This window comes from Anomaloglossus baeobatrachus, chromosome 1 (assembly GCF_048569485.1).
Source record: "Anomaloglossus baeobatrachus isolate aAnoBae1 chromosome 1, aAnoBae1.hap1, whole genome shotgun sequence".
Lineage (NCBI taxonomy): Eukaryota > Metazoa > Chordata > Amphibia > Anura > Aromobatidae > Anomaloglossus > Anomaloglossus baeobatrachus.
Genome location: NC_134353.1, coordinates 572379693 through 572393335, shown reverse-complemented (window position 1 = coordinate 572393335; position 13643 = coordinate 572379693). Strand labels below are relative to the sequence as shown.

The 13643-nt window shown below is 49.9% G+C and overlaps 1 protein-coding gene across 1 annotated transcript in view; it reads right to left on the bottom strand.

Moving 5' to 3' along the window:
- BRD10 (bromodomain containing 10) overlaps positions 1-6404 on the bottom strand; it is a 57418-nt gene extending 51014 nt beyond the window's left edge. Inside the window, exon 1 of the mRNA XM_075317493.1 lies at positions 5832-6404. Coding sequence (XP_075173608.1) covers positions 5832-6262 — 431 coding nt within the window. The 5' untranslated portion in view covers positions 6263-6404. The remainder of the gene's footprint in view (positions 1-5831) is intronic.
- Between the last annotated feature and the right edge of the window lie 7239 nt (positions 6405-13643).

The window sequence follows — 13643 nt, the reverse complement described above, 5'->3', positions numbered from 1 at the left end:
AGAACACTGGGGAGACTGGGGGGGAGGCACAGAACACTGGGGGAGGCACAGAACACACTGGGGAGAAAGAGGGGCACAGAGCACTGGAGGTACAGAGCGCTGGGGGCACAGGCAGACTCGGATGAGCTTGGAGGTAGTTAGAGTACTGGGGGAGGCTGGGATCACACTGGAGGTGGTTGCGGGCATGGAGGGCTCTGCCGCCGGGCACAAGGAGTAGCAGCCGCCGGGCACAGAGAGGAGCAGCCGCCTTCGCCGCTGGGCACAGAGAGGAGCAGCCACCGCCGGGCACAGGTAGCCGCCGCTGCAACCACCGGAAACAGGAAGCCGCCGCCGCAACCGCCGGGCTCAGGGAGCCACCGGGCACAGAGAGGAGCAGCCGCCGCCGGGCACAGGGAGCCGCCGCCGCTGGGCACAGGGAGCCACCGCCGCTGGGCACAGAGCGCTGCCGGCACAGTAAGACCTGGGGGATGATTGGCAGTCAATCCTCTTTTGATTTTAGCGCCCCTCACGCCGACCCCACCTACAAAGTACGTCCTCATGTAGGCAGTGCCAGCGTGGCGACGTAGTCTTTCAGGTATAGGAAATGCAGCGTTCAGCATTGAACGTGCTGTGTGGTGTGGGGTTTTAAAGGGCCAGCAGCCAGTAAGATGCGGCTGCCGCCCCAGCACTACAGTTCCCGGGAATCAGCCCGGGGGCCACAGAAAAAGTCGTCGCGGGCCGCATACGGCCCGCCGGCCGGAGGTTCCCCACCCCTGCTGTAAGCTTTAATCTGATCATGACGAATTTAGGGGTCCCTATAATATTTCTCTGAACTGAAGGGTGCTTTACACGCTGCGACATCGCTAGCGATCTCTTTAGCGATGTGACACGCCAGATCACAGATGTGATCTGCCGAGATCGCACATAGGTCATTTTTATAGCGCCGGTCACATGTGCGATCTCGGCAGATTGCATCTGTGATCTGGCGTGTCACATCGCTAACGAGATCGCTAGCGATGTCGCAGCGTTTAAAGCACCCTTTAGGCTTTGGAATGCATTACAATACAATGTGGACAATTTACTTGCTTACTACTAAGGAGTAAAAGGTAGTTCAGAGATAAAAATTACATTGTGCCTCGTCATTCATTAAAGTGGATCAGGGGATTCATCAAGACAAATTATCTTTGGCTTCCAAAATAGCTCTTTAAATCAAAGTTTTAAAGCCTCATTAGCTAGCTGTTCATCAAAGGACTGTGCTTCAACAATTCTCTCTCCCGACTCCTTCATACACAGGAACGCTTGGCTGAGCACTCCTGTATTCTCTAGGGGAGGGTCACTGACAGACTCCTCTTGACTGGGCTCATCTCCAGGAGAACAAAGGGATCAGCCAATGGAAATAAGATGCCAGAGCCTCCTCTACCTTGACATCATCTGTCAGGGGCAAGAGTCGGGAGACACCTATATATTGACTTGAAGCAGTTCCCGCTAATAGTGGTGGGTGCGACCAACTTTGGCCTGTGTATGAGGAGCCTCTTTATAACGCAGGACCGTCCAGGCTAGCTCACTAGATAATCAGTTGTGGGGATCACAGTAGTGTTTTTCCTAAATTGATATCAGATGCTTAGTTAATATTCTTACCACGACTACAGTGTGTGGGCTAGAATTCTACCTGCAGAACTACTGCATCATGGTAATTAAAAGCTTTGCTGTGACTATTATTTTGCATACGAATGATAGCCATGGTCCTAGGGCATAGCATTCATACCAGCGATATTTTCTGGGGACGTCAGATTTTGATCCGAGGGTTGGATCAAAATTGGCAATGCAAGTTAATAGGTCTATAGAGGGGGGGAAAAAAAAAAAAAAAATCAGAAAAGACTTCGATGACATCTGAGCATGGTCCAATTTTCATGGACTGTTAGAATGAAGAACATGGAGATTTTTTTTTCTCTTAACTTCACCATGTACGAGAAAATCTGATGACACTCAAACTGCACTCTGATAAAACACTGATCAGGCGTACCAGTCCATTTTTCTCAGATGTGTGGCTCAGGCCTTACTGCTGCTGATCCCTGCTATGTGCACCAGGAAGATGAGGCATGCTTTGTCAACTCTGGATTCCAGACTGTGGCTAAAATGGTTAGTAATATGATCAACATTATCACGAGGCTCCTAAAATTTCAGACAAAATTTATTTATACAAAGCATTCAGAAGAAAAAGGGAAGAATGTATGAATGTGTGCACATAAAAAGGTTTTTTTTCTTATTTTTAAATCTATTTCTTAACATACTTTAGTCCAGCATTTTACACCCAAGTGTCACACATAAGCAATAAATTAGCCACACTTTTCTAGTGTTTGAAAAACTTTTCAATAATAAATTTGCGTCAAATTATTTTAGCCAAAATTGTGGCCGGCCACAGTCCGTCGGGCGCAGGGCTCGCCGGCCACAGTCCGTCGGGCGCAGGGCTCGCCGGCCACAGTCCGTCGGGCGCAGGGCTCGCCGGCCACAGTCCGTCGGGCGCAGGGCTCGCCGGCCACAGTCCGTCGGGCGCAGGGCTCGCCGGCCACAGTCTGTCGGGCGCAGGGCTCACCGGCCACAGTCCGTTGTGTTCAGTATGCAGTAATTCAGACCTTCAGGTTCGGAAGTGCCAGCAGTTTATTTTTGTATAATGGAGTCATGCCCTCTGTCTATGCACTCCTCCCTGTTAGGTGTTTTTAATTCCCTGGTAGCAGATCCCTTTCCTTTATACATGCACACACACATGGTCAAAATTGTTGGTACCCCTCGTTTAATGAAAGAAAACCCCACAATGGTCACAGAAATAACCTTAATCTGACAAGAGTAATAAATAAAAAATCTATGAAAATGACCAAATGAAAGTCAGACATTGCTTTCAACCATGCTTCCACAGAATATATATAAAAAATAAAAATCATGAAATAGGCCTCGACAGAAATGATGGTACCCCAGAAAATAATGTGAAAAAAGAGACATGTTAAATCAAGGTGTGTCCACTAATTAGCATCACAGGTGTCTACAATCTTGTAATCAGTCAGTGGGCCTGTATATATGGCTACAGATACTCACTGTGCTGTTTGGTGACATGATGTGTACCACTCTCAACATGGACCAGAGGACGCAAAGGAAAGAGTTGTCTCAGGAGATTAGAAAGAAAATTATAGACAATCACATTAAAAGGTAAAGGTTATAAGACCATCTGCAAGCAGCTTCATGTTCCTGTGACTACAGTTGCACATATTCTGAAATTTAAGATCCAAGGGACTGTAGACAACCTCCTTGGACATGGCCACACGAGAAAAATTGATAAATCAAAGAGACTGATAATACGAATGGTAACAAAAGAGCCCAGAAAAACGTCTAAAGAGATTAAAGATGAACTTCAAGCTCAAGGAACATCAGTGTCAGATTGCACCATGCATCGTTGCTTGAGCCAAAGTTGACTTCATGGGAAACTACCAAAAAGGACACCATTGTTGAAAAAAAAAAAATCATAGAGAGACTGGAATTTGCAAAACTACATGTTGACAAGTCACAAAGCTTCTTGGAGAACGTCCTACAGATGAGGCAAAAATTGAACTTTTGGCAAGGCACATCAGCTCTATGTTCACAGATGGAAAAATGAAACATGACAAGAAAAGAACACTGTTCCTACTGTGAAGCATGGAGGAGGTTCTGTTATGTTTAGGGGCTACTTTGCTGCATCTGGCACAGGTTGTCTTGAATCTCTGCAGGGTACAAGGAAATCTCAAGACTATCAATTGATTCTAGAGATAAATGTGCTGCCCAGTGTCCGAAAGGTTGGTCTGAGTCGCAGGTCATGGGTCTTGCAACAGGATCCTAATCACACAGCTAAGAACACCCAAGGGGAAAACATTGGACTATTCTGAAGTGGCCTTCTATGAGCCCTGACCGAAATCCTATTGAGTATCTTTGGAAAGAGCTGAAACATGCCGTGTAGAAAAGGCAACCTTAGGCCCGTTTCACACGTCAGTGAAAAACAGACGTTCTTCACTGACGTGTAAAACACGCACATGTCCCTCCGTGATTCACAGCACACGTTGGTTGTCTAAGTGCAATCCGGGCTCCGTTCTCCGTGATTGCACTTAGAGATCAACTCACCTGTGCCCGCTCCAGCTCTCCTTGGTGCTGAACGCTCCCGCGGTGCAGCATCCGGCCGGCGCTGACCCCCGCAGCAGCTGCTTCCGGGTCGGCTGTGTCGTGCATTCATGAATATGCACAACAGTAATGAGCCGGCTCAGAGACAGCAGGCAGAACAGGCTGCAGAGCGCGCGGCTGAAGCCGGGTGAGTAAAAATGATTTTTATTTTATATGCAAGTTTTTTTCTGGTACGTGTTTCACTGATCACACACTGATCACACCATAGTGTGGTCCGTGGGTCATCAGTGATGCCAGAAAAAAACCAGACATGTCTCCATGCAGAATCACGGCCATGGGTGTACACTGCATGGAGACAAGGTCAGTGAAAAATCACTGATGTGTGAGCAGACCCATTGATTAAAATGGGTCTGCGTATGTCAGTGATTCTAGTACGTTTTTAAAAAAGCACAAACGTACCAGAATCACTGACGTGTGAAGGGGGCCTTAAACATGAGACAACTGAAGCAATTTTCTCTTGAGGAGTGGCCAAAATACCTTTCGAGAGGTGTAGAAGTCTTATTGACAGTTACAGGAATCGTTTGATTGCAGTGATTGCCTCAAAAGGTTGTGCAACAAACTAATTCAAGGGAACCATCATTTCTGTCACTAGCTGATTTTAATTAATTTTTTTTTTGTTTTAATTTTGTGGAAGCTGAAAAGCAATGTCAGACTTTCATTTGTTCATATTCATGGATTTATTACTTTTGTCAGATTCAGGTTATTTCTGTGACCAGTGTAGATTTTTCTTTCATTAAACGAGGGGTACTAAAAATTTTGACCACATGTGTAAGAGGTCAAGTTTGACACAAAGATTAGGATAGGACCCAGATGAGTTACACCTTCACGTGGTAACTGAGCTCAAGTAAAATTGGCCATTTTTATCTGCCAAGTGTCTCAATTTTTCATATTCTTTCTAAGCAGTAATGCATGGTCACATTCCTGTGCTCACTGTATACTTCAGAATTTTTTTTCCCCTCTTCCTTGAGTGTAACGTAAGGCCAGGGCCACACGGGGGACTACTGCGATCCTTGCATGACACTCTGCTCATGCTGGCAGCAAAGCGGTAGCCGACTGTCACTGCGACTGAGGTCCGATCATACGATCGGACTTCAGCTACGGGGGACGGGATGGCTCTCAGGAGGTGATTTCTCCCTCTCTCCTCCGTTGCCGGCTATTGCCATTCTCGCCCTGCACTTGCGGTACACCGGTGTACTGAGAGTGCAGTGTGATTTTTCTCTTGCCCCAAGACTTTAATGGGTGCGAGAGAAACCAAAAACGCGTTAGTCGCAGCATGGTGCGATTGCTCTCTCGGTCCGATTAGGGCTGAGAAGATAATCGCTCATGGGTTCGGGCCCATAGAGTAATATTGGTTTGAGTGGAATGCGATGTTTTACCACATTGCACTCACTCAGATTTTCATGCCGTGTGTCATAGGCCTTATTGTGATAGTGTTATGCTTCGTATACAGCAATTCAGACCTTCAGGTAATGAAGTGTCGGAAATTATTCTATTTTTTAGTGTGTACAGGGATCGCCGTCCGCAGGGATCGGGAATGAGACCACAGTCAGTCTTGTGTTAGTGAATGGGTGATAGGGTATAGTCACACTGAGGGAACACTAGAGGACCCACCATGTAATCGCAGCACCTCACTGACGGGCACCTGCACCCACCTTGACAGCAGTGACAGCTTCTGCTCCAGCATCAGCTCCAGTTTCTGCGCTTGCTTGGACAGCCAGTGGTCGGCGCCATGGAGCTGGTAGCATCCCTCCAGCATAGTCCTGAAGTCTGACACAAAGTCCTCAATAGCGTGGTACTGACCTAAGGAAAACTTCTCCTCCATTTTCAGTAAGGACATGGTGGGCGCAGAACATCTGCTGCCAGGGGTGTGTTCCCCGGGCATCTTACCCGTGCCATCCCCACCTGTGGCACCAGGCTGGAGGGTAACAGCTGGTACATCGTCAATAGAAGCCGCCTCAGGCTCCCCTTCATATGCGGCCACCCGGGCAGCTGTCACAGTCGTGGGCACCTGGTCCACTGACTCTAGCGACGTCCCCGCGTCCTCCTTTATTGGTGACCCACTGCCACTCTCCACCCCAGCCATTCCGGAGCCCCTGACACGTCCAGCTTCGCCCCGCACTCATTCATCCCTCCCGTCTACACAGCGGGAGCCGGAGCAGAGCTCACTACAGCCACTAACTGTGGATGACGGTGTACCGGAAGTACTGAGGTGAGCAGCTGAACACTTCCCTGCTGCCGCTGTCCCGCCCACCACGGTACTTGCAGTTTGTTAGGAAAATGCGCGCTAACGACCAATCATAGAGGCAGATACAGAGGGCGCCGAAACCGTCCTGAGAGGAGAGTACTGATTGGTTCAAAATACATCTGTGGAGACGGAGTATAGCTGTTCCTAGCGAGCACAATTTGACTGAATTGTAGGAGGGCCGTGATTGGTTAGCAGCTGCCTGATGCTCCAGCTGGTCACTGCTATGTACGTGTATACAAGTAAAATATATCTTTGTACCGTGTTAGCCAGTAGAGATAAAAAAAATTGTTTAAAAGAACAGAGAGTCCTCAGTGGTTGATACCTTTTAATGGCTAACTGAAAAGATGGTAATAATTGCAAGCTTTCGAGACTACTCAGGTCTCTTCATCAGGCATGGTATAACACAAAATCTGAAGAGTCACGTATTAGTCCTGTTGTGTATAAATACGTGACTCTTCAGATTTTGTGTTATACCATGCCTGATGAAGAGACCTGAGTAGTCTCGAAAGCTTGCAATTATTACCATCTTTTCAGTTAGCCATTAAAAGGTATCAACCACTGAGGACTCTCTGTTCTTTTAAACAATTTTTTTTATGTACGTGTATAGACTGTCACACGCAGCCCGGATAGCCACATAGCTGGTCACTGCTATGTACGTGTAGACTGTCACACGCAGCCCCGATAGCCACATAGCTGGTCACTGCTATGTACGTGTGTAGACTGTCACACGCAGCCCCGATAGCCACATAGCTGGTCACTGCTATGTACGTGTGTAGACTGTCACACGCAGCCCCGATAGCCACATAGCTGGTCACTGCTATGTACGTGTGTAGACTGTCACACGCAGCCCCGATAGCCACATAGCTGGTCACTGCTATGTACGTGTATAGACTGTCACACGCAGCCCCGATAGCCACATAGCTGGTCACTGCTATGTACGTGTGTAGACTGTCACACGCAGCTCCGATAGCCACATAGCTGGTCACTGCTATGTACGTGTGTAGACTGTCACACGCAGCCCCGATAGCCACATAGCTGGTCACTGCTATGTACGTGTGTAGACTGTCACACGCAGCCCCGATAGCCACATAGCTGGTCACTGCTATGTACGTGTGTAGACTGTCACACGCAGCCCCGATAGCCACATAGCTGGTCACTGCTATGTACGTGTATAGACTGTCACACGCAGCCCCGATAGCCACATAGCTGGTCACTGCTATGTACGTGTATAGACTGTCACACGCAGCTCCGATAGCCACATAGCTGGTCACTGCTATGTACGTGTGTAGACTGTCACACGCAGCCCCGATAGCCACATAGCTGGTCACTGCTATGTACGTGTATAGACTGTCACACACAGCCCCGATAGCCACATAGCTGGTCACTGCTATGTACGTGTATAGACTGTCACACACAGCCCCGATAGCCACATAGCTGGTCACTGCTATGTACGTGTGTAGACTGTCACACGCAGCCCCGATAGCCACATAGCTGGTCACTGCTATGTACGTGTATAGACTGTCACACGCAGCCCCGATAGCCACATAGCTGGTCACTGCTATGTACGTGTGTAGACTGTCACACGCAGCCCCGATAGCCACATAGCTGGTCACTGCTATGTACGTGTATAGACTGTCACACGCAGCCCCGATAGCCACATAGCTGGTCACTGCTATGTACGTGTGTAGACTGTCACACGCAGCCCCGATAGCCACATAGCTGGTCACTGCTATGTACGTGTGTAGACTGTCACACACAGCTCCGATAGCCACATAGCTGGTCACTGCTATGTACGTGTATAGACTGTCACACACAGCCCCGATAGCCACATAGCTGGTCACTGCTATGTACGTGTATAGACTGTCACACGCAGCTCCGATAGCCACATAGCTGGTCACTGCTATGTACGTGTGTAGACTGTCACACGCAGCCCCGATAGCCACATAGCTGGTCACTGCTATGTACGTGTATAGACTGTCACACACAGCCCCGATAGCCACATAGCTGGTCACTGCTATGTACGTGTATAGACTGTCACACGCAGCCCCGATAGCCACATAGCTGGTCACTGCTATGTACGTGTGTAGACTGTCACACGCAGCCCCGATAGCCACATAGCTGGTCACTGCTATGTACGTGTATAGACTGTCACACGCAGCCCCGATAGCCACATAGCTGGTCACTGCTATGTACGTGTGTAGACTGTCACACGCAGCCCCGATAGCCACATAGCTGGTCACTGCTATGTACGTGTGTAGACTGTCACACGCAGCCCCGATAGCCACATAGCTGGTCACTGCTATGTACGTGTATAGACTGTCACACGCAGCCCCGATAGCCACATAGCTGGTCACTGCTATGTACGTGTGTAGACTGTCACACGCAGCCCCGATAGCCACATAGCTGGTCACTGCTATGTACGTGTGTAGACTGTCACACACAGCTCCGATAGCCACATAGCTGGTCACTGCTATGTACGTGTATAGACTGTCACACACAGCCCCGATAGCCACATAGCTGGTCACTGCTATGTACGTGTATAGACTGTCACACGCAGCTCCGATAGCCACATAGCTGGTCACTGCTATGTACGTGTGTAGACTGTCACACGCAGCCCCGATAGCCACATAGCTGGTCACTGCTATGTACGTGTATAGACTGTCACACACAGCCCCGATAGCCACATAGCTGGTCACTGCTATGTACGTGTATAGACTGTCACACGCAGCCCCGATAGCCACATAGCTGGTCACTGCTATGTACGTGTGTAGACTGTCACACGCAGCCCCGATAGCCACATAGCTGGTCACTGCTATGTACGTGTATAGACTGTCACACGCAGCCCCGATAGCCACATAGCTGGTCACTGCTATGTACGTGTGTAGACTGTCACACGCAGCCCCGATAGCCACATAGCTGGTCACTGCTATGTACGTGTATAGACTGTCACACGCAGCTCCGATAGCCACATAGCTGGTCACTGCTATGTACGTGTATAGACTGTCACACGCAGCTCCGATAGCCACATAGCTGGTCACTGCTATGTACGTGTATAGACTGTCACACACAGCTCCGATAGCCACATAGCTGGTCACTGCTATGTACGTGTATAGACTGTCACACGCAGCTCCGATAGCCACATAGCTGGTCACTGCTATGTACGTGTATAGACTGTCACACACAGCTCCGATAGCCACATAGCTGGTCACTGCTATGTACGTGTATAGACTGTCACACGCAGCTCCGATAGCCACATAGCTGGTCACTGCTATGTACGTGTGTAGACTGTCACACGCAGCCCCGATAGCCACATAGCTGGTCACTGCTATGTACGTGTATAGACTGTCACACACAGCCCCGATAGCCACATAGCTGGTCACTGCTATGTACGTGTATAGACTGTCACACGCAGCCCCGATAGCCACATAGCTGGTCACTGCTATGTACGTGTGTAGACTGTCACACGCAGCCCCGATAGCCACATAGCTGGTCACTGCTATGTACGTGTATAGACTGTCACACGCAGCCCCGATAGCCACATAGCTGGTCACTGCTATGTACGTGTGTAGACTGTCACACGCAGCCCCGATAGCCACATAGCTGGTCACTGCTATGTACGTGTGTAGACTGTCACACACAGCTCCGATAGCCACATAGCTGGTCACTGCTATGTACGTGTATAGACTGTCACACACAGCCCCGATAGCCACATAGCTGGTCACTGCTATGTACGTGTATAGACTGTCACACGCAGCTCCGATAGCCACATAGCTGGTCACTGCTATGTACGTGTGTAGACTGTCACACGCAGCCCCGATAGCCACATAGCTGGTCACTGCTATGTACGTGTATAGACTGTCACACACAGCCCCGATAGCCACATAGCTGGTCACTGCTATGTACGTGTATAGACTGTCACACGCAGCCCCGATAGCCACATAGCTGGTCACTGCTATGTACGTGTGTAGACTGTCACACGCAGCCCCGATAGCCACATAGCTGGTCACTGCTATGTACGTGTATAGACTGTCACACGCAGCCCCGATAGCCACATAGCTGGTCACTGCTATGTACGTGTGTAGACTGTCACACGCAGCCCCGATAGCCACATAGCTGGTCACTGCTATGTACGTGTGTAGACTGTCACACACAGCTCCGATAGCCACATAGCTGGTCACTGCTATGTACGTGTATAGACTGTCACACACAGCCCCGATAGCCACATAGCTGGTCACTGCTATGTACGTGTATAGACTGTCACACGCAGCTCCGATAGCCACATAGCTGGTCACTGCTATGTACGTGTGTAGACTGTCACACGCAGCCCCGATAGCCACATAGCTGGTCACTGCTATGTACGTGTATAGACTGTCACACACAGCCCCGATAGCCACATAGCTGGTCACTGCTATGTACGTGTATAGACTGTCACACGCAGCCCCGATAGCCACATAGCTGGTCACTGCTATGTACGTGTGTAGACTGTCACACGCAGCCCCGATAGCCACATAGCTGGTCACTGCTATGTACGTGTATAGACTGTCACACGCAGCCCCGATAGCCACATAGCTGGTCACTGCTATGTACGTGTGTAGACTGTCACACGCAGCCCCGATAGCCACATAGCTGGTCACTGCTATGTACGTGTGTAGACTGTCACACACAGCTCCGATAGCCACATAGCTGGTCACTGCTATGTACGTGTGTAGACTGTCACACACAGCCCCGATAGCCACATAGCTGGTCACTGCTATGTACGTGTATAGACTGTCACACGCAGCTCCGATAGCCACATAGCTGGTCACTGCTATGTACGTGTGTAGACTGTCACACGCAGCCCCGATAGCCACATAGCTGGTCACTGCTATGTACGTGTATAGACTGTCACACACAGCCCCGATAGCCACATAGCTGGTCACTGCTATGTACGTGTATAGACTGTCACACGCAGCCCCGATAGCCACATAGCTGGTCACTGCTATGTACGTGTGTAGACTGTCACACGCAGCCCCGATAGCCACATAGCTGGTCACTGCTATGTACGTGTATAGACTGTCACACGCAGCCCCGATAGCCACATAGCTGGTCACTGCTATGTACGTGTGTAGACTGTCACACGCAGCCCCGATAGCCACATAGCTGGTCACTGCTATGTACGTGTGTAGACTGTCACACACAGCTCCGATAGCCACATAGCTGGTCACTGCTATGTACGTGTATAGACTGTCACACACAGCCCCGATAGCCACATAGCTGGTCACTGCTATGTACGTGTATAGACTGTCACACGCAGCCCCGATAGCCACATAGCTGGTCACTGCTATGTACGTGTATAGACTGTCACACGCAGCTCCGATAGCCACATAGCTGGTCACTGCTATGTACGTGTGTAGACTGTCACACGCAGCCCCGATAGCCACATAGCTGGTCACTGCTATGTACGTGTGTAGACTGTCACACGCAGCCCCGATAGCCACATAGCTGGTCACTGCTATGTACGTGTATAGACTGTCACACACAGCTCCGATAGCCACATAGCTGGTCACTGCTATGTACGTGTATAGACTGTCACACACAGCCCCGATAGCCACATAGCTGGTCACTGCTATGTACGTGTATAGACTGTCACACGCAGCCCCGATAGCCACATAGCTGGTCACTGCTATGTACGTGTAGACTGTCACACGCAGCTCCGATAGCCACATAGCTGGTCACTGCTATGTACGTGTGTAGACTGTCACACGCAGCCCCGATAGCCACATAGCTGGTCACTGCTATGTACGTGTGTAGACTGTCACACGCAGCCCCGATAGCCACATAGCTGGTCACTGCTATGTACGTGTGTAGACTGTCACACGCAGCCCCGATAGCCACATAGCTGGTCACTGCTATGTACGTGTATAGACTGTCACACACAGCCCCGATAGCCACATAGCTGGTCACTGCTATGTACGTGTATAGACTGTCACACACAGCCCCGATAGCCACATAGCTGGTCACTGCTATGTACGTGTAGACTGTCACACGCAGCTCCGATAGCCACATAGCTGGTCACTGCTATGTACGTGTGTAGACTGTCACACGCAGCCCCGATAGCCACATAGCTGGTCACTGCTATGTACGTGTGTAGACTGTCACACGCAGCCCCGATAGCCACATAGCTGGTCACTGCTATGTACGTGTGTAGACTGTCACACACAGCTCCAATAGCCACATAGCTGGTCACTGCTATGTACGTGTATAGACTGTCACACGCAGCCCCGATAGCCACATAGCTGGTCACTGCTATGTACGTGTGTAGACTGTCACACGCAGCCCCGATAGCCACATAGCTGGTCACTGCTATGTACGTGTAGACTGTCACACGCAGCTCCGATAGCCACATAGCTGGTCACTGCTATGTACGTGTATAGACTGTCACACACAGCCCCGATAGCCACATAGCTGGTCACTGCTATGTACGTGTAGACTGTCACACGCAGCCCCGATAGCCACATAGCTGGTCACTGCTATGTACGTGTAGACTGTCACACGCAGCTCCGATAGCCACATAGCTGGTCACTGCTATGTACGTGTGTAGACTGTCACACGCAGCCCCGATAGCCACATAGCTGGTCACTGCTATGTACGTGTATAGACTGTCACACAAAGCCCCGATAGCCACATAGCTGGTCACTGCTATGTACGTGTGTAGACTGTCACACACAGCCCCGATAGCCACATAGCTGGTCACTGCTATGTACGTGTATAGACTGTCACACGCAGCTCCGATAGCCACATAGCTGGTCACTGCTATGTACGTGTATAGACTGTCACACACAGCCCCGATAGCCACATAGCTGGTCACTGCTATGTACGTGTAGACTGTCACACGCAGCCCCGATAGCCACATAGCTGGTCACTGCTATGTACGTGTATAGACTGTCACACACAGCCCCGATAGCCACATAGCTGGTCACTGCTATGTACGTGTATAGACTGTCACACGCAGCTCCGATAGCCACATAGCTGGTCACTGCTATGTACGTGTGTAGACTGTCACACGCAGCCCCGATAGCCACATAGCTGGTCACTGCTATGTACGTGTATAGACTGTCACACACAGCCCCGATAGCCACATAGCTGGTCACTGCTATGTACGTGTATAGACTGTCACACACAGCCCCGATAGCCACATAGCTGGTCACTGCTATGTACGTGTGTAGACTGTCACACGCAG